The 26,268-nt window shown below is 29.7% G+C and overlaps 1 protein-coding gene across 1 annotated transcript; it reads left to right on the top strand.

Annotated features, from left to right (window-relative positions):
• Positions 1-9,113: 9,113 nt before the first annotated feature.
• On the top strand, positions 9,114-13,612 carry LOC129969634 (cuticle protein 10.9-like). The gene is made up of 3 exons (XM_056084285.1): positions 9,114-9,250; positions 10,686-10,736; positions 12,232-13,612. The coding sequence occupies exons 1-3, from the start codon at positions 9,245-9,247 to the stop codon at positions 12,631-12,633; spliced, it is 459 nt and encodes a 152-aa protein (XP_055940260.1). The 5' UTR covers positions 9,114-9,244; the 3' UTR covers positions 12,634-13,612.
• The last annotated feature ends 12,656 nt before the right edge of the window (positions 13,613-26,268 follow it).

Here is a 26,268-nt window from a genome sequence, read left to right as displayed (position 1 = left end):
GGTGTGTGAAACTATTGTTTACAATGAAAACCACACAGCATTTTGACATTACGTACGGTGTGTTGAGGTTTATTATCTTGCTAGAAAATGAAATTTTCATCCAAACCCAAATTTTTAGCACTTTCCTTTAGATTTTTGTGAAGTTTATCTAAATAAACCATATGGTTCATAATGTCATCTATAAAAACTAAATTTCCGACCCCGAATGAAGCCATACAATACTGAACCATGATGGATTCCCCACTATGTTTAACTGTAGGGTGTCATTTTTTTGGATCCAAAGCGGTACTTGGCTTTCTCCATGCGGTGCGACGAGCGTCGCTGCCAAAAATATTGAATTTACTTTGATCATTAAATATAACTTTCTTTCAAAAGTTATTGGTCTTCAATTGATAAATTTTTGTTAACTCCAAACCCTTTTTCTGATTTTGAAAGTTGATGAAGGTTTATTTCTAACAACTGAATTTTTATAACCAGCTTGTCTAATTATATTTCGCACAGTTTTGGCACTTACACTTCTTCCTATGATTGGAGATGATTCTTCAGCAAGTTTGACTACATTTACTTCAAAATCAATCTTGATTTCTTTCCAAATTTTCCTTTTTGTTACATCACTCAGAATACCTTTCCTTCCTGTTCCGCACTTATTTTCAATCAATCCATCATTTAAAAATCTTAAAAATATTTTCTTGACACACGCGTGACTTCTACCAACAATTTCAGCTATTTCACAATAAGTTTTTTCTTTTTAAAATAACTTTAGTACGAATTTCCTTACATTAGTACTGGTTTCTCTTCTAGGAGCCATTTTCTAATTAAATGTTTGGCTTTAAGTTTATCTAAAAAACTTAATCACACAAAAATGATCATTGAAAAGGTTTAAGATAAGATTACACAAAATTATATTTAAGTAGCACTCACATTAAACCATTTGTTATGAGTAAAAATAAAAACATGTATGCACATCTAGGTAATGTGTTATTTATATTGAAATTCGGATTTATCAAGTAAAAGTAAAGTGTACTCTCAATTGGTTGAGGCTCTGTGGGTTTATTCTTCTTCTTTAGCTTTCAACAAAATGAAAACACGCGATTCAGCGTTTGAGGAAACAATGAAAACATTTTGACTTTCAGTTTAAGGAAAGAATATAATCGATTGTTGTAAAGTGAGGAAAGAACCATTTTTAAAAAATCGCTCAAAAAAATTTTTTTGTAAAAAAAAAAGTTGCATAGTTTTCAGATTAGAATAGTTAAAAATCCAATTTTTTTAAATATTAATATGATATAAATATCATTTTTGTGCTGTAATATCTTCGGAAATTTTAGTAAATAAACGTTAAACTTTTGTTTAATTTCTAATCAATTAAAATTCTAATCAAACTTTCAAAGAAAAATCGCTCTAAGGCACTCATTTTCATTCTCCAAAGTATATATTTTCAGATTTGGTAGCTTTAGGTCAAGCAGTTAGCCTGTAGGTAGTTAGCACACACACACATTCACCTTTATAATTAGTAGAGATTATTCATTTTTTTAATAAACATTGTTTCAAATATTGGTTCAGTTTTATATAATTCCATATCGAAATAGCATCCATAATTTTGATCAGCTATTAAAGGATTAGAACGATACCTTGGCATCCAAATCTTTTCTAAACACAGATTGATCTTAAATATATTCAAACCATAGATGCCGGAATTTTTAACGATTACATTGCTTTCTCTTTATGTTATGTTTACATTAATGTAATAAATCGATCCCGTTGCTTACTTTAGCAAGAAAAATAATATCAAACGCAGAAAGATCTTTTGGCAGTCAGGAATTAAAAATTATTGAAGATTTTTGGAAGGAACATTGTCTCAAATATTATTTAGTTTAATTTTGTATAATTCCACATTGAAATAACATCAGAAGTATTATAGGAAGAACCCTTCATTTTAATCCATTACCAAATGATAAGAATAGCTCCTAGGCATCCGAACATTTTCTGAACACGAACTAAACTTCAAACAATTCAAACTGTAAATGTTCGAAATTTGTAACAATACATTATTTCCTATTTATGTTCCAATCTCCTATTTATGTTCCAATTACAAGAAAATAATAGATCTGTTCCATTGCTTATACTTTAGCTAGGAGAAATAAAATAAATCTTAGCAACGTCTATTACCCGCCAGGGATTCAAATTTGCGCCTCTTCTCATGATAAGTAGCTTTTCCTTTCTCCTTATCTCTTTCTCAACGTAAACAACGACCGAAAGTTCCAGCCTTTCGAAATACAAATGCTAAGAGTTCCTTTTATTTTTGCACTTGGAACTTCCTGCTTATCTGTTGCCAAACCTGAAAGGATAAAAGAAAAAGGAAATTCATCTTCTCTGGAGGCTTATTATTATTGGTGAGCATTATCTTTTGATGTGAGCTTTGACTCGCAGGTCAGATAACGCTAGTATACAGAACGCGGAAATATTTTCAAAACAGACAGTCCTACTCTAAATCCGTCAAAGCAGATGAATAAAAATTCAATGAACAGATTTCATTTTACTTATTAGAATGTTTGTATGCGAAAATAATTCTCAGGAAAATATCGTATAACGACTTTTTACTAAAATATGCAACTAAATATTTCGTCACTGACTGGACTGTGGCCAACAATACAAGAGTCAATATCAAGGCAGTCTTTCGTCAATAGAAGCCATTTAGTGTTATTGGACAGATATGAGTTTATTGATAAAATTGAAGTCAGTTTATATAATACAAGACAAATTTGACACCCTTCGTTGTTGAAAGCCCATGTTGGCACACAAGAAACGAGGTCCAATATCACACCCAAATAGCTACATATATTAGCGATAAATTCAACCTTTTACATAAAATGCCTTATTTATATCAAAATAAAACCTTCTTTCAGAAAATACACAGTTCTAAAGATGATCATAAAGAGCTGGCTTTGATATTGGAATGAATATAGCTTTAAATCGAGAACTTGGGCCAGAGAATAATTGAATTTGTAGATACAAAGTTTTTAATCTCTTACAATAACAATAACTTAAACCTAATAATAATAACAATATCTGGTGTACTTCTTGTAACCAGACTCTTATTTTCTTATTTTTTGCTCACAATATATGGTCATGAAACTTTTTTTAATTATTTATAAGGATTTAAAAGTTTAAACTTTCATTTACATCTGACGAGCGAAGGACAGGTAGGTTACTTAGAATTCTCCTAAGCCCAACTTATCATCTTAGAAAGCTTTCAGAAGCCTTTAAAAAATTGTTGATTTGAAACATAAGTAAAATGAATTGCCTTGTTTTTATATGTAGAGGTATGTTTAACTGCTGCATTTTAAATATATAATAACAATCTTTTAAACTGATGTCTAAATAAAATGACATTACAATCTTATTTTAAGAATAGAGCCTGGAGATTTTTAGAACTTTAAATTTCAATCAGTAAATATATTTTGATACTTTAATTAATTTTAAATATATTTTAATAGTTTTTTCCCTTCATTGTCTTTATCAGATTCGCATCTGTTTAAGGCAGAGTTATATAATAAATACTCTAAATTATTTGAAAAGCTCATCTTCCTTATTGGAAGTGATCTCAATACGCCTGGCGACAGAACTTTTTCGACACAGAAATTTGATTTGGAGTTCGAATGTTCCCCCTGTTATGTTAGATCTTACCAAGTCTAAGAGTTAAAGAAAAAAGGAAATGTGCCATCTTTTGCATCAGCAATATACTCATGATTTTTAAACTTACATATGGAGTAACCTGTACATTTTCAAAACACATAAAATATATGGAATATCATGGTTATTAATACATTATACGGAATCATTTTTATGATAAAAGCCAAAATATTTTGCTTCGCAAAGAAACATAATCCATTTTTACATTATAAATCTTTTTTTAGTTGATTCGTAGTAAAGTTCCCACTTTCCCGAGTATGTCCAACTACTACTCCCAAAATGGCTGGTGCCACCTTTTCGCCTAGGCCAGAGCGGCCGTTTTAGTTAAATGATTTGGGTCAATCGTGATCATTTTGCAGAAATAATTCAACAACCAATCCAATTCTATATTGTTGTATTCTTCACATAAATTTACAGATTTACATATACGAATTAAAATGATAAGCATGAAAATAAAATTCAGTTTCTTTCGTCCATGGCGAATGACGCCGGTCCTCGCTCTCTTGCTCTTCCCTGTCATTCTTTTCCCTCCGGTCAATGCTCTCCGGGGCAACCTTGAACCCCCAGGACACAAACTTTGGCCGAATATCGCCCTGTGGATAAGTGAACCATAGCCGATCCTTAGTTTTGTTGGCAAGCATCTAAATGAGATATTAATATATATATATATATATATATATATATATATATATATATATATATATATATATATATATATATATATATATATATATATATATATATATATATATATATATAATATGAATGATCTAAACCATTTATATGCTATAAAACATTTACGACGTATGATAAAAGAGAAATGAGTATCTGTGACGTTTTTTTACAATATCTAAATAAATAAAAGATTTTTGAATGACTCTACTTTAAAAAATTGAAATATCTCGTAAAAAATAATTGTGCATAGATACATTCTTTCATAGGTATTCAGATTAAACGTATTAATGAATTTTATTATCTCTAAAAATACAAAAGTACCAATTTCCAAGATTTCTTTCTAACAATTTGTCATGCAAAGTTACATTACAGTTTTACAACCCCTAAATGGTGAGTGATGGACTTTTTCCCCTGCTCGCCAAAGTTCGATATTTTTATCCCTGCCTCCGGACAACAAGAGCAAAAGGAAACAAACTGTTTTAAAAGTTTCTGAATTAAAAACCTCATTTCGAAGTGAAAAAAAATATATTTTAGAATTAGTTGAAATTCTGGTGAAATATGATCATAATTTTGCTTTTTTCTGTACGAATGAAAAATTAAAGCATGAAGTTATAATATTTTAAACAAATTAAATAAAAACTTTCCTCAAACCATTAAAAATATTTGCTCATATAATATTTCATGTTGTTTAATTTTTACTAACAGCATCTTTAAAAGCAATACTTTTAATGTTGCCTAGATTCTAATTCCAACTCTTGATTTCGCTCTGAACAATGATACATTCAGTCGAACATGTGAAAATATTGCACTTTCAACATTAATAATCGGACCACCCTTGTAAAACTCTGATTTTGTGACTTATTGATGATCATGGAGGAAGCTTGTCTCATTCGAAATTGCAACTTTTTCAATATAAATTGTATTTCTGCGTCATTTTTAAAGCAGTAATAATACGTTATATATGAGCAATTGTACCTTTGTTGTTACCTGTCAACACTGCAACATGTCAAATGAGGGCCGGGATAGCCTGGTTGGTGGGGCGTTGGATTCGCATCTCTTGGGTTGTGCGCTCAAACCCTGCTGGCCGAAGATTCTCCGTGTATATAGTGGCTGGTGCACGTATAAATCTGTAGTAGCCACAAAGTCTTCCAAGTCGAGACAACACTACTGTGGGTACTGGATCAGTAGGTGATTGTTCTCTTATTCAGGTCTAGATTACGATCTCTGAATGAAATGTATGAATGAAGTCCTCCCCATGAAAAGGGCTGTGACGCCTGAGTAGCTAAGACGTACTCTTGGCCCTAGATAGCGCTACTGAAACAAGAGACGCTAAATCGCGGCTTAAAATGTCTGACTTCGCAGCGATGGCTTTAAATCTCTGACTTCACAGCGATTTTAAGCCGCTTCGCTTGTCTATGACAAGTTCCATAAGCAACACCAACACAACATGTAAAATGTAGCACTCAGTCTTTCTGACCATAAACCTGTCATTCATGTATAAATTTCTTAGCAACATTACAATGCAGCCTAATTTTATGCATAGCTCTCCAGGTGGAAAAACGGAAGGAGTTGAAAGAAATGATAGCAACATCCATTTGATGATCGGCCTACTTCCGATTCAAAACTCAAAACCCCACAATAAGAATATTCTTTCTCGTATCTCTAAAATCTAAATATTAATTCAATTTTTTCAAGTTCTGCCGCCAACGTAGCAACTTCACAATCAGCTTTTCTTTTCAAATTGGCAGATTCCCGCTCGATCCATCTTCTCATTTTTCCTTCATCTGACATCGTTGGACATCTCATTGCCATTTTATAAAAACACTGCAGGGTCAACACGTGTACTGCTTCGGTGTTCAAAGGATTGCTAACCGAGTGGCAAAGCATTACTTGAAAAAGGTAAACAAACCAAAAAATCTATTCATTAGTGTGACCACAAACGCTGTGTCTAAAACTAGAATTGGCAAATAATGTTGTTTTAAATTTATTTGGTCTTAAATAAAGCTTTATTTTTCCTTTTTTTTATCACCATTTCACTGTCAAGTGCAATATAAATATCCCCAACGTAAGATAATTTTCAATAAATATTTCAAAGATACTGGCAAAACAAACCCCAAATGCCATGGATCAGGTGATTTGTTATTTACCAATCACAAACTGAATAAAACGCAATGTCTCAAAAAGAAATTTATATTATAGAAATATATAAAAATTTTGTGTAAGCTTTGCATTTTATTCGCTTTGTTATAGGTAGTTAGCGAGTTACCTGACCCACGACATTTGAGGTATGTTTTGGCAGTATTATTTCAAATATTTAATAAAAATAATCATCATCGTTGTAAGAATTTATATTGAATGTGTAGGTGAAATAGTGACACAAAAAGAAAAATAAAGCTTTAATTAAAAAATATTATTTGTTTATTCCACTTTTAAACGCACCGATTCTGGAAACATTAATGAATAATTTTTTGAGTTTATTTATCTTTTGGTAGTCTATTTTTATTCTAATTTTTAAAATGTAATTTTAATTATATAGCAAGACCACATGCAGACAAAAATATATTGAATATCGTCACAATACGTGTGAACAGGAATCTAAAAACAAAACAATGAAAAAATAATATTTTAAAATGCATTTAAAATATATTCAATGTATATTAAAATAGCAGGAGAAAAAAATTGTGTGGTTTTCAAATTAATATAATCAAAAATATTTTTTTAATTTTAAAGTGATGTAAAAATATTTTTTGCGCAATAGTTATATAATACTATTGAGTAATAATAATGTTATTGAGGAAAGATAATGAGAAACGATTAATATTTAAAATTTGATTAAATTTTGTAAAGCTCATTTTTAGCATTAATTTATTATTTAATGCATGACTATGCGTCAAAATTGGCTTCTCTAGGACTAAAACTGTACCCGGCACTGCGCTTTGATTAATTTTTTGCATCACAAATTTTGCAGATAGTATGTCAGCCTATAAGCATTATACAATTAAAATTATTTGCTCTAGTTCACTTGAAATTTTTAAATTAAGTTGAAAAGATACACTGAATACAAATTCTCATAAAAAAAGTGAATTTGAATACTTTTCAGAAATTTTATTCTTTCTAATTTTACTGATTGAGACAAATTAAAAAATAATATTGTGTCAATGTGTTACGTAATAAGTGACATCTACTGTTGCATAAATGTATATAAATGATATCTTTCTGCATCAGCATGCCATGAAATAAAGGACAATATTCTTCACACTTTTTTATATGCTTAGGTAAATAATAGAAAGTAAACTTTCCAGAGTTAGTGATATTGCATCTTTTTATGCAGTGATGTTTCTAGTGGGCCTATTATGAAAATTCCAAAAAAGCATTATATAAAAAAGCACAATAAATATTATTTCCTGTTTCTCTTAGAGCCTACAATGTTATTAATAGACTATCAAAGAATAGAAGTTCAAATAATCAGGAAGATACACGATATCATATTTTGAATTCTGAGCAAATAGACAAAAAAAAATTTGCATTATTAAGAAAAGGTCATATTTTCGTTTTAGAGAAGTAAACAAAAATACTCTCAGTAACATTAAAAATATTTTTTTTAAGTTTTTCATTATATCCTTAAAAATTCTACTATTTGAAAAGATTAGATTTGTTTTTACAGTATAATTTAAAGTAACTATTTTTGAAGTATAATCTATGCTAATCCAAACGCTGATTACACAGTTTGCACTCATAAATATTATTTTAAACTTCATTAATTATTAAAGTTTAATATTTCAATTTTACAGATGCTTCAAGGGTATAGATATCCTATATTTTTAAAAATCAATTTGTAACTCTAAAAAAACGTGGTTCATGTTTAAAATACCTCATACTTTTAATCAGGAGTGGAAAAAAAAAATATCGACGTAAAATTTTGAAAAATTTTCTTTCTATATGTTTCATATTACAGATCAATTTAGGGATTATTTTCAAAAAATGTTCATAAAAGTTTGTTAATCTTTTCTTTTTCTTTATAAAATAAAAAAAATATATCATTTTAATAATGTAGACTAGCTTTTTAGTTAAGAAAGTCTTTTGTGTTCATTCAAAATTTACGTTATAAGATATTATCCTCCTACAAATAAATTTTTAACTTAGATTAAATCATAAACTATTGGGAACAGTCATGCACAAAATGTTGAAAAAAAACACAAATCTCTTTAAATTATATTTTAGTAGTATCTTATTCCATTTTTTTTTCTTGTCTTTCCACTTTTTAACTTAAATACCGAAAAATTTCTCCGAGAAAATTCACAAGTAACAGTAATTCATTCTAGTTTGAATTCCCCATTCTCAGCAAGAACTTTTCCTATTCATCAGTCTCTACAATTTATTCGGACGGGTCATCATATTCATAAACATCCTCACGGCCTTACCGTGGTTCGAATAGCCAACAAATCGCCTTTCGACACAAAAGGAGAGGCCGCGCTCATTAACAAAAAAGACTGTTACCTTCACTTTATCACCGGATTCATAATAAGAAGACACCACTTACGTGATCGGGATTCATCAGCCCGATGAACCAGATATGCCAAGGGGTAGGAGACCAGAAAGAAAAAAAAAAAACAAGGAGAAGAAGAAAGGGAAGGAGCAGTCCTCAAGGAGATGTGACAGCACTGCCGGAAGGTATGCAAAAAAGTGGACTTAGCGACCTCATCTGGGCACTTCCGATGGTCATCAGCATGCGAATCGTGTAAATTTGGAATCAGGCGAGTGTAGAAAGCCTGTGGGATTTGTATATATAAGTGCCGATGACAATTCCATAGGCACTCTCAGCCACAGTTGTCTTTAGTATTGTAGGCTTTCCAGCTCTCCCATCCACTCCAGCCCAACAATGAAGGTATGTATACTTGGTAAAGCTGGCATTGGTTGAATACACTTAAAAGATTCAAAGTATAATGTTTCTCTATATAAAAATATAACTTTTACTCAAAGAAACGGTAAATGTAGATATTAAGTTTCATTTTTTTCTCCAAACTCTGAAATCTTTTAAAGTTTAAACTTTCAATTGCTATCAAATTCAATAAAATAATAAGAATTTGATTTTTTTTTTAATTTTGTGCGAGTCTAAGAGTAATTGGAATTGGAATCCTTCCATGTAGTTTTTTACGAACTTCAAATGAGCAAAAGATTTCACTAATCACGAGCGAAATTATTTAAAACAAATAAAATAAATAATCAGCCAATAATCCTATCATCAGTTATTTGTTAATGTACAAGTATTTAATTCTCTAAACATCATATTTTAAGAAATTTATATATATGGCAAAATTAATTTTAATATTAGTTTTGGAAAAGAAAATTTTTTGTTTAACTTTTTGGATATCTTTACCAATTTAAGGAAGAGTTTAAGATCAAAAACACCAAAAGCTTTTTTTTAAAGTCTAATGGAGGATTTTCTTTTCAGTAAACAGCATTTGATTATTTAATTTTAAAAAATTTATAATCCGTATTTTAATAAACTTTTAAAGGTTTCCTTAAAAGTTTTGGGATTTGCTAAAATTAAGAATCAGTTAATAAAATATTAAAAATTTTAGACAAACCATTGAAAAATTACCCTGGTAAAAACCATAAAATAATATTCTTTTATCTTTTAAAGCTTTGATACCGAAAACCAGAAAGGATTTAAAAAAAAATAACATAAACTAATTGAGAGAACTTTCATCTTTTTAGACAATACGATTTGAATAATTTCATGAAAAAAATTAATTTAACTATTTGAAATTATTGTAATTTTTTCTATTCATATTTCATGTAATAAAAGTATACAAACATCCTTTTTTTATTTCGAAGGAATAGTCTTTAGAAAAAAAAATATGACTTTATGTTTAAAAAATTTTTAAATAACGTTTCAAAATAAACTTTTAAATCTCATTTACAGAATCAGGCCCTTACAATAAAAGAGCCCATTCTTTTATTTATATGCTTAGAAGATTCTTCGTATATACTTTATACTTCGTATAAAGTATATACGTATAAAGTATATACGTATACGTATAAAGTATATTCGTATAAAGTATATACGTATATACTTCGTATATACGTATACTTTGAACACTAAGTTATTTTTTTCATCAAATATCCTTTTTGAAACCACACGAATCATAAATTTTTATGAGCAAACATAAAATAATATAACGTCACATTTTTTTTTCTCCATATAGGGATCACTAAAGCATAGTTTAATTTAGAAATAAAATAATTTGAACATGTTACTTGTTTTTTTCAGCATAAATGGTTTTTTTGCTTAAATTGTCTTTTCTGTTCTCGTGTAGGTCTTCGTCGTCCTCGCTGTTTTGGTGGCAGTTGCCTCAGCTCAATTTAATGTAAGTATTTTTAAATCTGTTAAAACTGCACATAAATATTTAAGTAGAAAATTGTCCCTGAAAATAAAAATTCATCTCAATGAAAAAAAAACATCTCTTTAAGCTGAAATTCTGAATAGACTAACTATACAATCCATTAAAAAATTTATATCACGATTTATAATGGTGAAATTTTAAGATCATATTTAAAGGAATCAAATTAAAAATTATAATTTCTTTTAAAGACTTTTATTTTTTATTAAAATCTTGTAAAATATGCAATAATGCGGTAAAAACAGACAAGTTAACGAAAAGATTTTAAAAGCAATAAGCAGAAAAGAATTACTCATTTTTTATTCAATTTTTTAAAAAATGCAATATTTTAACGCGGCCAAATACGTACACACTACAGCAAGCTATATAAAATTCTTCATTTGTTATAAATTAAAAATGTTAAAAAAAGTGCTACTTTTAGCATAAAAACATGATGTAGCAGATCCAAAATAACATATGCCTGCAATGCATGTAACTTTCTTCTTTGACAAGAGCGATTTCTTGTTTTTATTAAAGCTGCGTTTAAAACCTACTTTTGCAACGAAAATATTGTTAAAAAAATTAATATTAAAAAATATTTAATAAAACTGCAAGTAAACATCGTAAAGATTAAATTTCAGCACGATGACAAAAGTTAATAAAATCATTTTAAATTGAAATGAGTCTTACTTCCTAGCCCAATTTTATTTCCTTTTATTTCCAGTCAAGTTAGGCATTTGAATGTTTAAAGCTATTTAACGAAAAGAGTGGTTTTTCTGTTGTTCTTGATCGTCGAAAGTATTTTATAAAAAAATAATTAATAAAAAATTATAATATGTCAGCCCTTTAGATAAAACAAATTGGATTGTATGTAATGAAATAATTTTAAGAATGATATTTTCGAATTTGCCATGCATAAAGAAAAGCAGCTTAAAGTTAAGGAAACATCGTCACTACTTTTAAGTACAAATTTTAACCTTCTAACTCTAAAATCTTCTTTAATAAAGTTGCCTCTAAAATCTTTTTAAATAGTTTATATATTAAAAAGTTTTAAGCAAATTTATAAAGTGCAAAATTTTATATAATGTAATAAAAAAATTTTTTATAAAATAGTTACTTATGTCATGTAGGTAACGAGCATCCTGAAAGTCATAGTTTCCTTTAAACATTTCATTAAAACTTGAAATGTTTTCATTTTTTATGGGTTTTTTTATATTAATTGAATCGTTCTAAAAATTTATCAGGTGATCAAAGGGCAAATAAAAATAGCCGCTTTATCTGTTTATTTTGAATTATTTACACGAGAAAAGTTATGAACTTATTTGTTCGTAATCATTATACAAACTATCTCTTAAAACTTTATCAGAATAATTGCTATATTAAATAAAATACAAAAAAATCTCGAAACCCTCACTAATAAGTTCATAATACTAGCTAATACTAAACAAAATTCTATGTTATCTAAGAATTCGTTTCATCTCAGGATCCTCTGGCCCAGCCAACCCCCTATTCCTTCAGCTACACTTCCAACACTGAAGATGGTGGCAGCAGTGGTCATCAGGAAAATGGCGATGGATCTGGACGAGTGACTGGATCTTACACCGTGACCGATCTTGAAGGACACAGCCGAGTTGTCGACTACATTGCTGACGAAAACGGATTCAGAGCTACCGTCAGGACCAATGAACCAGGCACTGCCAACCTCAATTCTGCTGATGTGTCCATGGAATCCACTGGTGATGATGGTGGTATTGCTGCTGCCTATGCTGGTACCCTCCCTGCCGCCGCCCCTGCACCAGCAGTTGCCCCTGTTGCCTCTGGACGACCTGGAGTCCGATACGTCCTAGTTCCAGTCACTGACCCTAGAGCACGAGGATATTATTAAATTAATTAATTAGTGTTTTTACGGTCATATAGCTTTATTAAAGACAAACACGGCTCGGAGTAGGCTATCGTAAAGAATTTATTAATCCTCCCCGTTTTATGCGCCATGAACTGTCCATTTTCTGTGACAGAAAATTGCTTTGAATTTCGGGTGTTTCGCTAAAAAACTATGGGTGGGTGATGTAATTGTTACTATTTGTATGTCGAGTCGCTTATTTCTTAGTTACTGAGTGTAATTTATTCTGAAACTTATTGGTAATGAACTGGTAAAATTGAGAGAAATCGGATTCATATTTCATTACACGCGAATTAGTAAGAAAATGGTTTAAAGGATTTTAATCAATACGATATACTAGATACCGATACATCATCAGAAAAATACTTAGTCATGAGCCTCAGTAGATTTTTCATAAAGTTCCTTCATTCAAAGTTTTTCACTTTATTAGAGCAAAATATATTGTATGCCTCTAAGTCATAAATATTAAAAGTTATCTCATAGTGTCAGTCCGCTAATATTTCTGGTTTTATTGTCTTTTCTCTCTTTCTTGTAGGTGAGCATTTTCTTCTTGCCTCTTATTATTTCTCGTGGCATTATCGCATTTCTCTTCAAAAGAACCCCCAACTAATGCAAATATTTAATCAATATTATTCTTTGTTCTCAAATACTAGCAATTCCTAGATGCTTAATATTTTTGTCTAAATAAATAAAAATACATAAGAAGTTAAAGAATAACCTTAGCTGTTTCCATTCAACAAAAATGGAAATTTCTGTTGTCATTCTTGCAGATTTCTGGTGCTATTCCTGTCAGAAATTTTCCATTACTGAGCTTCTATACGAATAATGAGCATTTTAATACAGCCATGGAACTGTAAATACAAAATTTTGAGAGTTTTGTGATAAAAGACGGCAAACATAGATATGCTTGTTTGATATTACAACTTTATTTGTTGATTGAATAAAAATATTTGTTGCAATTTAATTTGTTGTTAATTCTTGTAGTACGAAACAAACACATTTCTATCCAAAAGCTCTTCCACAAAATTTAAAAAATATTATATTTTTTCAGGTACAATATTTTCATCTAACTATTTGACTTAATGTATATTGACATACCCAGAAGTCACTTCACCTTAAATATTCTTGGATTTTACTCAGAAACTTAGACAATCCCTTTAAATTATTTCATACCGCCCTCAGGTTTAATCTTCGAAGAAAAGGATTTCGAAACTTTGAAATTTAAGTTTGAAACTTTTACTACATATTTCACTGATGTCAGTTAATGTAACTATTCTTGAACTTCATCAACTTACATTTGGCCCAGAAGATTCAAATAATGATACTTAAAGCACAAACGCGAAGACAGGCCAAAACTTTAAAGTTATTGAAAAGTCCCAAAAAAGAGAATTGTATTATGATTTAAGACAAAAATATGCTATCAGAAATTAAATATCAACCAAATGTTCGGTAATATATTTGTATTTTTTCATATAAATATGTTTCTAAAATTTAGAAATAATGATGAAATATGAATAAACACTTTTAATATTTCTTAAATACTGAAGTAATTTCAACTGACTTTTTTTATGCAAATCTTAAAACTGGATTTTATTTAAATAATATCATTTTAATAATCGTGATTGCAAATTAGAAGTATAAAACCAAATGATTTTTATAAAAGCATAAAAATAATAATTAAAATATTGCTAATTGCAAAAAATACTATAAAATAAATAAATATTCATATAATTTAATAGATGGAAATGTACTTGTTTATTAGAGCTTGAAAATGTCTACTTTAACAACATCACAAAACATAAATTGTACAAACTTTATACCTTTTTCTAAATGTATCAATTAATAAACAGCAAAATTAAATCAAAGTAATCAATGGAATTTTAAAAGTTTGATTTGATATCTATTCATTTTTATGCAGAAAAAAAAGGATACTTATAATTTTAACAAAGCTATTAATTGCTTCAAAATTTCTAAAACTATTTACTTGATAACAGAGAGAATAAATTTTAAACTATTTTTATATATTTTCTTTATATGGTTAAAATATTTGTATATCTTGTGACCAAAAACAAAATTTATAATAATCTAATGTTAAAATATAGAACTTTAAGCTGATTATAACACAACATTTATAATTTTGACTCACACAGTTTCAGAATGACAGAAGTCTCTTCCCGTTTATGCCTTCAAACAATTTGAATTTTGAAGAATTTGAAGATTCAGTTTCAGTTAGTTTCAGTTATATTAACGTCCCGTTTTAAAGCAACACTAGGGCTATTTTGCGACGGGAAGAATTTGAAGAAGAATGGAACATTTTAATCCAGTTAGAATTTTGTTATTCTTTCGAAAGATTGCTCGTTAGAGTTTGAGGATTCAAAAGACTGCTTTCCGTTGTCAATGCTCTTTAGGAAACTATTACTTTTTTTAATTACTGTGCTTCTATTTGAAGAACTGTTTCATTTACACAGACTAAATAACAAAAAAAATTGAAAAATTTCTTCTATGTAATCAAGATTTGTAATTTTTTTAAAGTGGTTACAGGCATAAGATCAACATAAATGCCGAAATCAAGACACAAACAGTTATAAGATAATATTATCTAAAGCAAAAAATAACATATAATCTAGAAATCGAAATGTATTAATTCGGCATGAAAAAATGATATTCAACCAGTGTGAATGATCACCCCGAAACTTTCTTGCAGATGCACGTATAAATATACTTATGTGTTAATAACTGCAAGCTACTGACGAACAACGTTACAAAAAAAGCTTATTAGTATGCGAATCTTTGTGGATTTTTTAAAATAATTTATTGATGAGATGCAGTTAATATACCAGAGAGAGTGGTCTTCCAGAAATTTTCTTGCATACTCTCCAATGAAGGTCACCCCCCCCCCCTCCGCTTAAAATTATGGATCTCAAATATGCCCACGAAAGCCTTGACATTGATGACAATAATTAGGAAGGATTGATCTTGGACTTGCTGGTCTTCGAATCTTTTGTGCAAACAAGAGTTTTAAACGTCTAATTTTCGACGGGTTGAAACCAAAATTTGAAGCGGAACTACAATTATAATCACCAAATCATTTGCCGAATTTTATTGATTTAAAACATTGCGTCCATGAGTTATTACATTTAAATAAATGTGAAAATACAGATGGTCAGCCTCTTGATAGATTTCATTGAAAATTTGAAATGAATCCACATTTCAGAGGCTAAACCTGTGTACTAATTTTATCCATCTAGCTCTTTTGTTGCTACCGAGTTCACTTGCATCTTGACAACCAGACATCTCTAAATGGATTTCGGTCAATATTTAGTCTATGTAACTAATTTGGTACACAGACCTTATACAAAATGCCATGGGTCATTATAAAAGACTTTTGTATCGTATTCACAGGCAAACAGATAAATGTCAAAAAAATATTTTTCGCAATGAGAAAGATTTGAAACACGTGAAGATATATCAAAATATCAAGATCGAATTTTTTGGCGATCATAATACTTTCTTTATAATTCCTACATGAGAATGAAAAAAAATCATTTCGTCCCTTTTTAAAGCTACAAATTTGGATCTTTATTATTTTAATTAAATTCTGTTTCAGGCCATTCTGTAATTTTTCTCAATCTTTTTTATATTCGAAGACTAATTTTCATCATCAATTTAAAACATCCACCATTGAATTATTTTTGTGAAAGTTTGCACTTTTAATAAATTTTGGAATTTTAAATGAATATTTTTGAAGTATAATACAAGCACATATGTATTATTTTAGAGAAATACTAACCGCATTTGGAGACCATCTTGGTTGCGAATTTGACTATTAAATAATTTGCATAAAATGCATATATATATATATATTGTTACGAATCTGTAATGCTGCTTCCCAGCATAGTTGGTTCCATCATCAGAAAGATTGTTTTACAGTCATCTGTATTGATGGAGTCCGGGTGTCGCGTCGGAGGTCCCAGAGCTTGGCGACAAATTTGGCGACCATTTAGCAACTTGGAGACGAATTTGGCGACTTTGGCGCCAAAATAGATTATACCCGAAACATCAAGAATTTTCCCGATCCGTCCATCAGGAACCGAGATACGCATCGAACGTTCCTGATTGGTTGAGAGGCTTCTAGCCCCGCCTCCTGAGACCTATAAAAGGAGGCAGTCTGCAGCTGCCGGGAGTAGTCGAGAGTAGTCGGAATCGACGTTAAAGAACTGGCCTTCCAGAGATTAGCGGAGCAGCGACGGAGTCAAGCTAGTGCTGAACTAAGGTGTGCGCTACTGTCTGCAGTAGAGTCTCGTTGTATGCTGCTGTGTGCACGTCTCGGCTAGAAGATAATTGCCTTCTCTATGCTGTAAATAGTTGTCGTCTTTGTGCTGTCCTGTCCTATCTTCGTGTAAATAAACGTCATTGTTCTATTTTCTACTGCCGCCTGCTGATTGAACGTTCTCCACACCATATAACTTCCACTATCCAAACGCACCCGGAAATTTCGTAACAATATATGGATTGATAGTTTCTTATATATATATATATATATATATATATATATATATATATATATATATATATATATACAAAAGTATTAGAATCAAGTTAATAGGAAAAACAAAAATCAAATAAAAATTAAACCAAAAAAATTATTAAAAAATATTAAAAAAGAATCCGGCCTGAAGACTTTTTCAAGGGTCACCCTCAGGCAGGGATTCAAATAAAGGGATTTTTTCTGTGAGGACATACAGACATTAAGTCTAATAATGATTCCTCGTGACCCGAAAATCCCCCGAAATTATGCTCAAGAGATATACCATTTTAACAGAAAGGAAATACAAAATAACAAATTAGAAAAAAACCACAAAGTAAAAATACAATGAAAACAATAACAATAAAAACAAAAACAGCATTAAAATTAAAATTAAAATTAAAAACGAAAAGGCCAGAACATACCTTCCAACAGTGAATGAAACTTTAAACAATCGATTGTGATTTCCTGTTTTTGAATGTTAACGGTAAATTATGTAAACAGAGGTAGGCACCCAGCGCCATCTATTGAGTGATCCAATATGCAAGTAAATTTCTATTTTTATTTAAGCCAAAAGATTAATCCCAAACCATACCTTGTTTAATTATAAAATTGACATTACAGTAATTTCTAGGAAAATCATTTTTAATTAAATTTTTAAGGAGGATATTTGATGCTTCAATATAAGAATTTTTATTATTGCAAACCCTTTTGATCCTGTTAACTTGTGAGAAAATTAGATTTTTGAAAATTTTAGAGTTTAGATTGGAATGGTAGTTACATAGTTTTGTTATTTTAAAGTTGAAATCATCCCTTTTATCGTATATACCAACTATTGTTTTATCATTAGCAATTTCGATTTTTAAATCCAGAAAGGTAGCCTCAAGTTGATTTCTATTTGTATCTTTTAGAATTAAATCTTTTGGATAGCAATTAGTAATAATATTAGTATTGTCGAAGTTAATCAAAAGTAGGTCATCAATATATCTCCACCCGTTTATTAAATTATATTTAATTATTTTTTTCTCATAGTAATGCAGGAAAATATTAGCTAAAGCACTTGAGAAAGCTGTCCCCATTGGAATGCCCTTGACTTGTTTGGAGATATATTGATGACCTACTTTTGATTAACTTCGACAATACTAATATTATTACTAATTGCTATCCAAAAGATTTAATTCTAAAAGATACAAATAGAAATCAACTTGAGGCTACCTTTCTGGATTTAAAAATCGAAATTGCTAATGATAAAACAATAGTTGGTATATACGATAAAAGGGATGATTTCAACTTTAAAATAACAAAACTATGTAACTACCATTCCAATCTAAACTCTAAAATTTTCAAAAATCTAATTTTCTCACAAGTTAACAGGATCAAAAGGGTTTGCAATAATAAAAATTCTTATATTGAAGCATCAAATATCCTCCTTAAAAATTTAATTAAAAATGATTTTCCTAGAAATTACTGTAATGTCAATTTTATAATTAAACAAGGTATGGTTTGGGATTAATCTTTTGGCTTAAATAAAAATAGAAATTTACTTGCATATTGGATCACTCAATAGATGGCGCTGGGTGCCTACCTCTGTTTACATAATTTACCGTTAACATTCAAAAACAGGAAATCACAATCGATTGTTTAAAGTTTCATTCACTGTTGGAAGGTATGTTCTGGCCTTTTCGTTTTTAATTTTAATTTTAATTTTAATGCTGTTTTTGTTTTTATTGTTATTGTTTTCATTGTATTTTTACTTTGTGGTTTTTTTCTAATTTGTTATTTTGTATTTCCTTTCTGTTAAAATGGTATATCTCTTGAGCATAATTTCGGGGGATTTTCGGGTCACGAGGAATCATTATTAGACTTAATGTCTGTATGTCCTCACAGAAAAAATCCCTTTATTTGAATCCCTGCCTGAGGGTGACCCTTGAAAAAGTCTTCAGGCCGGATTCTTTTTTAATATTTTTTAATAATTTTTTTGGTTTAATTTTTATTTGATTTTTGTTTTTCCTATTAACTTGATTCTAATACTTTTGTATAAATTCATCTGTGTTTTAGAAGTAGCTGCAATTGCGCTCTCTAAATACTATGAAGTTCCTTTTTGGTTTTAGTTTAAATAGGTAATAAATTTTAGTTGCGATTTCGAAACTGTTTTGTTTCGTTTTCATTTTAGTTTCGTTTTCAAAAAGATTTTTTCTTACTTTAGATTGGATATATATATATATATATATATATATATATATATATATATATATATATATATATATATATATATATATATATATATATATATATATATATATATATATATATATATATATATATATATATATATATATATATATATATATATATATATATATATATATATATATATATATATATATATATATATATAAGAGACTATCAATCCATAAATAAACAATGTGCAAAATTACCTATATAAAATTTCTTTAATCTATATAATCTATACTTATAATAAAGCTCAATGTGTGTGTGTGTGTGTGTGTGTGTGTGTGTGTGTGTGTGTGTGTTGGCGCTCTGCAGGCCAGGTCATTTGACATACAGCTATCAAATTTGGTACATGTATACCTTAGAGGTCGGGAATGTGCACCTGGGGTCCCTTTTTTTGAAATTTTAATTATTAATTAAAAACTAACTTTCCCGCCAAAAAAATCTTCCATTTTCCCCACCGCCAACTTTTCCGCCAAAATAATCTTCCGTTTTCCCCAACGCCAAATCATTTAGGCTTTAGTTCTTTTTTTCTCCCAACAGTAATGAGGCTAGGGTTAAGATTTTTCGGCGGATTATTTCAAACGATTCTGTTTATTTTCTTAATGTTTGCTGCATTTAAAATTAAACATTGTTAATTAATCCATGTTTCAGATTCATTCTGAAGTACTTTTGAATTAAAATAAAACAGAATAAAGGAAATTAAAAATGTCTAATCTGCATAGCGTTACCCCAACTGGCGTAGAAAAATTCACGCATGCGCATTGTTCTGATTGTTGTCATGACAACCACTATCAACGGATGATTTAAATTATTTTTAGGTTAGTTGCATGCTTTTTTAATTAAATTGTATTTATGTTAGTTATATATATTTTTTGTATATGCTTATAGTTTAAAGTACATCGTTTTTTAAGTAGTTTTTTTAAACCTGTTTTAGACCGATTATTTTAAACGATTCATTTTATTTTCTTAGTGTTTGATGCATTTAAAATGAAACATTGTTAATGAATCGATCTGTTCATGATGAATCTGAGAAATTTTTGTTGACAAATTCTTGAGATATTACATAAATTAAGAAAGATATTCTTTAGTGACCATAAAGTTTAAACGCTTAGTGACTCTATTATCAGTAATCATATTATTAAAAAAAAATGCTTTGTTTCAGTAAAAAATATTATTATATTAATTGCAGATTCATCATTTACACTTTAATTTAAAGCATAAATTCTACGGGAGCTAACAGAAAATGAGAGAGATACATATCACGCTATGACTGAAGGCCTTTATAATATTATGAGTGAATTATATGACTATCAAAATTTGAAGTTTTAAAATATTTTGCTGAAGAATAAATTAAAGTTGGAATTGCATAAAATATTTAATTATTAAAATTTTAACGAACATTAAGATTGGCGAACCGGCTGGTCGCCAAAGGCGGCTAGTAAAATATAAAATATACCTTGTATTTAGAGAGCGCTAATGCTCTAACAACTAAAACCCAAATGAACTTAACCAAATTAAAATTAGAAATAAATATTAATTTTACAGCCAAAGAATCAAAAAGAAAGATTAAATGAATCCGGCCCGAAGACTTTCTCAAGAGTCACCCTCAGGCAAGGATTCAAACCAGGGATTTTTTCTGTGAGGGGTCTGACTTTCGTCCAACAAAATGATCCCTCGTGACCCGAAAATCCCAGAAAAATACTTAAAAATTGTCCTTACTTTAAATACTTACAAAATTGTCCTAAATAAAATTAAAGATGAAGATAACTTTATTCTCAATAGTAACAAAGATATTTTGAACTTTCTAAAAGATAACAATATTAATAAGCTTAATACTTATGATTTTGAAAATTTGTACAATAATCTGAATCATTAAAAGTTAATAGATGTCTGTACTATTATATCTGACGAATATTTAAATAGAGATATTATTACAAAAAGTAATTGGTTAGAGTTATGTAAATTTAATATTAAAGAAAACTATGTTTTTAACGGAATAAATTTTTATAAACAAGTAAAAGGAATTCCAATGGGAACAGCTTTTTCAAGTGCGTTAGCCAATATTTTCCTACATTATTATGAAAAAGAAATAATTAAACTTAACTTAATAATAGGCTGGAGATATATTGATGACTTAATTTTGTTAAATGTGGATAATCCTAATAATTTTTTAAATTGTTACCCAAAAGATTTAGTTTTAACTCAAACAAACGAAAATCAACTTAAAGCTAATTATTTAGATTTAAATATAGAAAGTGATAATGGAAAAACTTTGATAGGTATTTATGATAAAAGGGATGAATTTAACTTTAAAATAATTAAACTTAGTAACTACCATTCTAATTTAAACTCTAAAATTTTCAAAAATTTGATATTTTTACAATTTAACAGGATTAAAAAAATTTGCAATAATAAAAGTTCTTATATTTTAGCAGCAAACAATCTCATTAAAAACTTAACTACTAACGAATTTCCCAAAAACTTTTGCAATATAGAAGTTTTGATAAGAGAGGATCTGTTTAATTTCTGACTTCCTCCAGTTTGTTAGCTTTGAATTTTAACTCAATAGATGGCGCTTCAATTTTGATGACGATGCGTTATGACGAAACGTAGTAGGCGTATATAGTTTTAAACGCGGAAAAATTAAATGTCGTTTAATTTAACGAAGTGCATTTGCAATAGCAAGTTTTTACCTTTTCGGAATTGTACTTTCAATTTGTAAGTATTTTGCTTTTTGTTTAAATTATTTTGGTTCTATTTACATGGTATTTTGTGGTTTGATTTGCTGTGGTCTTATTTGGAATGTTTTTTTTTTGTTTGTTTTTTTGCAAATGTTTTTACTTGTTTGAGTATAATTATCTTTAATCTTGTAATACTAATTTTATCTCCAAAACATGTATTTACTGGGATTTTCGGGTCACGAGGGATCATTTTGTTGGACGAAAATCAGACCTCTCACAGAAAAAAATCCCTGGTTTGAATCCTTGCCTGAGGGTGACCCTTGAGAAAGTTTTCGGGTCGGATTCATTTAATCTTTCTTTTTGATTCTTTGGCTGTAAACTTAATATTTATTTCTAATTTTAATTTGGTTATATATATATATATATATATATATATATATATATATATATATATATATATATATATATATATATATATATATAACCAAATTTTTTACAGATTTGAGCATTTATTTAAGCAGGCGAATCACAACAATTGCTTATTTGAAGAGTGTTAAGTCCACTTTTTCACTCAAATAAATGTTCTGTTTGAAGCCTGTTTCTTAATATCTTTTTCCGCTGACTGAAAAGGATTTCCCTGACTTGGCGAACATTCTTCAGAACATTTCTAGAAATAATTATTATTGCACTTCCATTAATTATCCAAACGAAGCATTGCAGCTATAAAAACACTCAACGAAGCAATCTAAAATTTGTATGATGTTTTGTTTACATTTGACTATTGTCATTCGATGATAAGTAATAAGTCCATGACAGTAAGTAATAGTCTATGACACGTACGTTATATATATATATATACAGGATGATCAGGAAATAACAGGAGGTGTTCGGAGTCCTGTAGCGTGTTATGTACTGCACGAAATATAACAAAATTTGGCCACCATACACATTAAAGTATGCGGTTTCAATTTTTCAAGAAAAAAAATAAGTACCTAGAAACTCGGATAGGAGAAATTCCGCCCTGCTATGAAAACTTTATTATGTAATTTGCTTATACGAGTACTTTGTGACATGACATCGAATATAAAAGGAAGGGTTGCGGGAATTTATGTCATTCTTCAAGAATTCGCCCGTCGATGGCGTTGTCACTACGTGAACGCGCCTTATTAGTCAAGCTGTTTTATCAGTAGGATGAAGGTGTCAATACTGCTCTTCGTGAATACCGGCGTTTAAAACAGTTCGTAGAGGATCGATGACCATCACTAACTTACAAAGAATGGTTGAAAGATTTAAAACAACAGGAATTCTTGGTGTGGAACCAGGCCGAGGATGTAAAGTTATCATCAGGAACAAGTTGAAGAAGTTACAACTGCCGTTATGGATCAGGCGATTACTAAGAAACAGGTTATCAGCCGTGCACGTTCAACATCACGACAAACAGATATCCGTTCTCGACGATGCAGAAGATATTGCGTAAGAACCTGAAATTTTATCCGTACAAGATACCACCCATTAATTGATGACACTGACCTGAATCTTGGCAATTTCTGGTTGTGAGGCGTGTCTGGTTCTCTTGAAAGGCGTTGTGTATCAAGGTGATGTTCCTTACATTCCTACTTTAAAATATCAAATAACGTTACATGCCAGACAAATAAATGCCGATATGAGGCGAACCACCGTCGAAAACCTCTTGTACTACATACAATTATTGGAGCATCAAGTTAGTGGTCACCTTGAGCCAAATTTGTAAATTGCTATAATAAACGTTTTTCATTGGTATTTGGTGTGTTGCTATTTACTGTTTCCATTGACATTTATGTATTCTTTTTTCAATATTTTGCGCTTGCAACGTCAGGATTTACCCTATAGGCGTTTTTCGATACTAATTTTTTTTCTTGATAAATCGAAACCGCATATTTTAATGTATATCGTGGCCAAATGTTGTTATATTTCGTCCAATACATAACACGTTACAGGGCTCCGAATACCTCCTGCTATTTCTTGATCACCCTGTAGTCTTATATAGAGAGAGAATATAAAGGCATCTCCATTTTCTGGATATATTCAATCTCAAGATGTCCTCACTCTTCGCCACATGGGAATCACAATGGGGTGTCATCCATTAAAATGATGCCATTGCTATTTATACCTTTTAGTAAATGAGAATCAACAAAGTCGCACTTGTGTATTTCACCGTTCATATGTTCACTAGTAAAACTGTAAATATTGTTTCGTAGGTTCTTTAGTGTGGAACTCAATGATACACACAAAAAGCAGAGCTAAACCAATTTATTAACATAACTCTGAACTGAGATTTTAACTTCTGCTTCTATACTATATTCTGCTTTTATACTAGCAGGGAAAGTTGCAGAATACTTTTCTGGAGACAGTAAGAAAAGTCCAAAACACTTGTCTGGTAAACTGAAGAAATGTCCAGAATCTTCTGGAACATGAAATAAAAGAAAACATAAAATCAAGGAATTAAACATTTACACAGACTGTGAATCGCATTGTCTCTAGCGGGATTCGAACTTACAATCTCTTGATTATGAGATCAGTGCTCTGATCATTCGGCCATGGAAAGTCGACTGCCGCTTTTCAATGCGGCAATATCAATGGCACCGTTCAAAATGACACTTGCTATTTGTTTACTTTAGATATTTTCGGGCATCTTTCATGATTTCACTCTGTCTGTATTGAAATCCCTCTCTAGACAGACACTCATTAGGGAATTAACATCTAGATTCGTGTATTTCTATCATGATTATCTCTATATCACTTCACTTTTCTGTAATCGTTGATACTCTGTTCCATTAACTCAGATAGAAAAGTGCGCCCAAATTATTGAAGAAAAAAACTATGGGCTTTTGGGCCAGTAGCCCATACTAATATAGTATGATATTCAAGAAATACCCAGACAGTCAAGTCCTTGTAACCACAATGAACTTTCAATTAATATAGTATATAGACAATTTCCTCTTTTTTCGTCAATCGCTGTTAAATATCGTACCTCAGAACTAAAGTGGTATTTTCTTGATTTTATCTTCTTATATTACTATTGCCATTTCTAAATGTAATGTTTTTCGATAGTTTTAGAGGGGTTTTTTTTCAAATCTGCGTCTGTTTTGCTTCCATTCATCCAACTGGCGACATTTCTTGCAAGTGCTTTCTTAGATCGATTTCTTAGGGGCGCATTTTATCATGAAATCAATAAGAGTTTTTCTTACAATATGTCTACTGTTCTTTAAATGATTCAAATACAATTTTAAACATCTGTTTACACTGATTTTCCTTAAGATCAAAAGAACATGAACAACAATTTGAATGTTTTATTGTAGCGAAAGTGCATTCAATTAAAATATATAGCAATACTAACCTTGAGCTACAAACCAAATTTCTTTGGATTTTATTCAATGCAATTAATAGAAATCTCCCTTTTATAGTTGTTTGTTAAATTTTCCTCGCGAGTACATTTATTTAAACTCTAAATTTTAATGGAAAAGGACAAATTTCAGAAAAATAGTTGAGTATGAGTGATTAAAACTTGTATCGTAAGTTGGATTTCAAATGAAAAAGACTAGCGGGAGAAGCGTTTTTGAGTTACGTGCTCACAGGCAGACGGACAGACATAATTCCAAAACTGTATTTTTGGACAGATGAAGGTCTGAATTGGGAAGATTCAGAGAAATTACGAGTTTGAATTTTTTGACGATTCTAATATTTTCTCTTTGTATACGAGGACGCTAGACACTTTCTACACGAGAAAGTAAAAACTGAGAGTCCCTTTAAGCCCAAAAATGCTTGAACATATTATTTAATTAAGATAATAAAAGGCTCTTTTTCAGCTCTAACACTGGACAATTTGAGAATTTCTTCTAATAATATTCTGGAATAATTAGTTAATATTACATGTCCGGATTTTTTAAGACCGTTTTTGTACATATTTATATTGTAAATAAAATTTCTGATTTGTGACTTTGTAAAATTTATTTACTAGTTGTTTGAACATCCAATGCTACATTTTTATCTAAAAACCTTATTTGCATACATAAAGACTTTTAATTTTTTCCCCTATTAATTCGTCAATGTTAAAGAAAGAAATATTTTATTTAAAAAGTTAATAATTTTCACAGCATTTTTCTTTGTGTTCTCGAAAGTTTTCATAAAAATAATTTTATT

The sequence above is a fragment of the Argiope bruennichi genome, chromosome 5 (genome assembly GCF_947563725.1).
Source record: "Argiope bruennichi chromosome 5, qqArgBrue1.1, whole genome shotgun sequence".
Classification (NCBI taxonomy): domain Eukaryota; kingdom Metazoa; phylum Arthropoda; class Arachnida; order Araneae; family Araneidae; genus Argiope; species Argiope bruennichi.
This window is presented reverse-complemented; position numbering and strand designations above follow the sequence as displayed.

Excerpts from the sequence above, each read along its gene's own strand:
- LOC129969634 (XM_056084285.1), top strand. Across the intron at positions 10,737-12,231 it reads TTGCCTCAGCTCAATTTAAT|GATCCTCTGGCCCAGCCAAC; the intron begins GTAAGTATTTTT and ends GTTTCATCTCAG.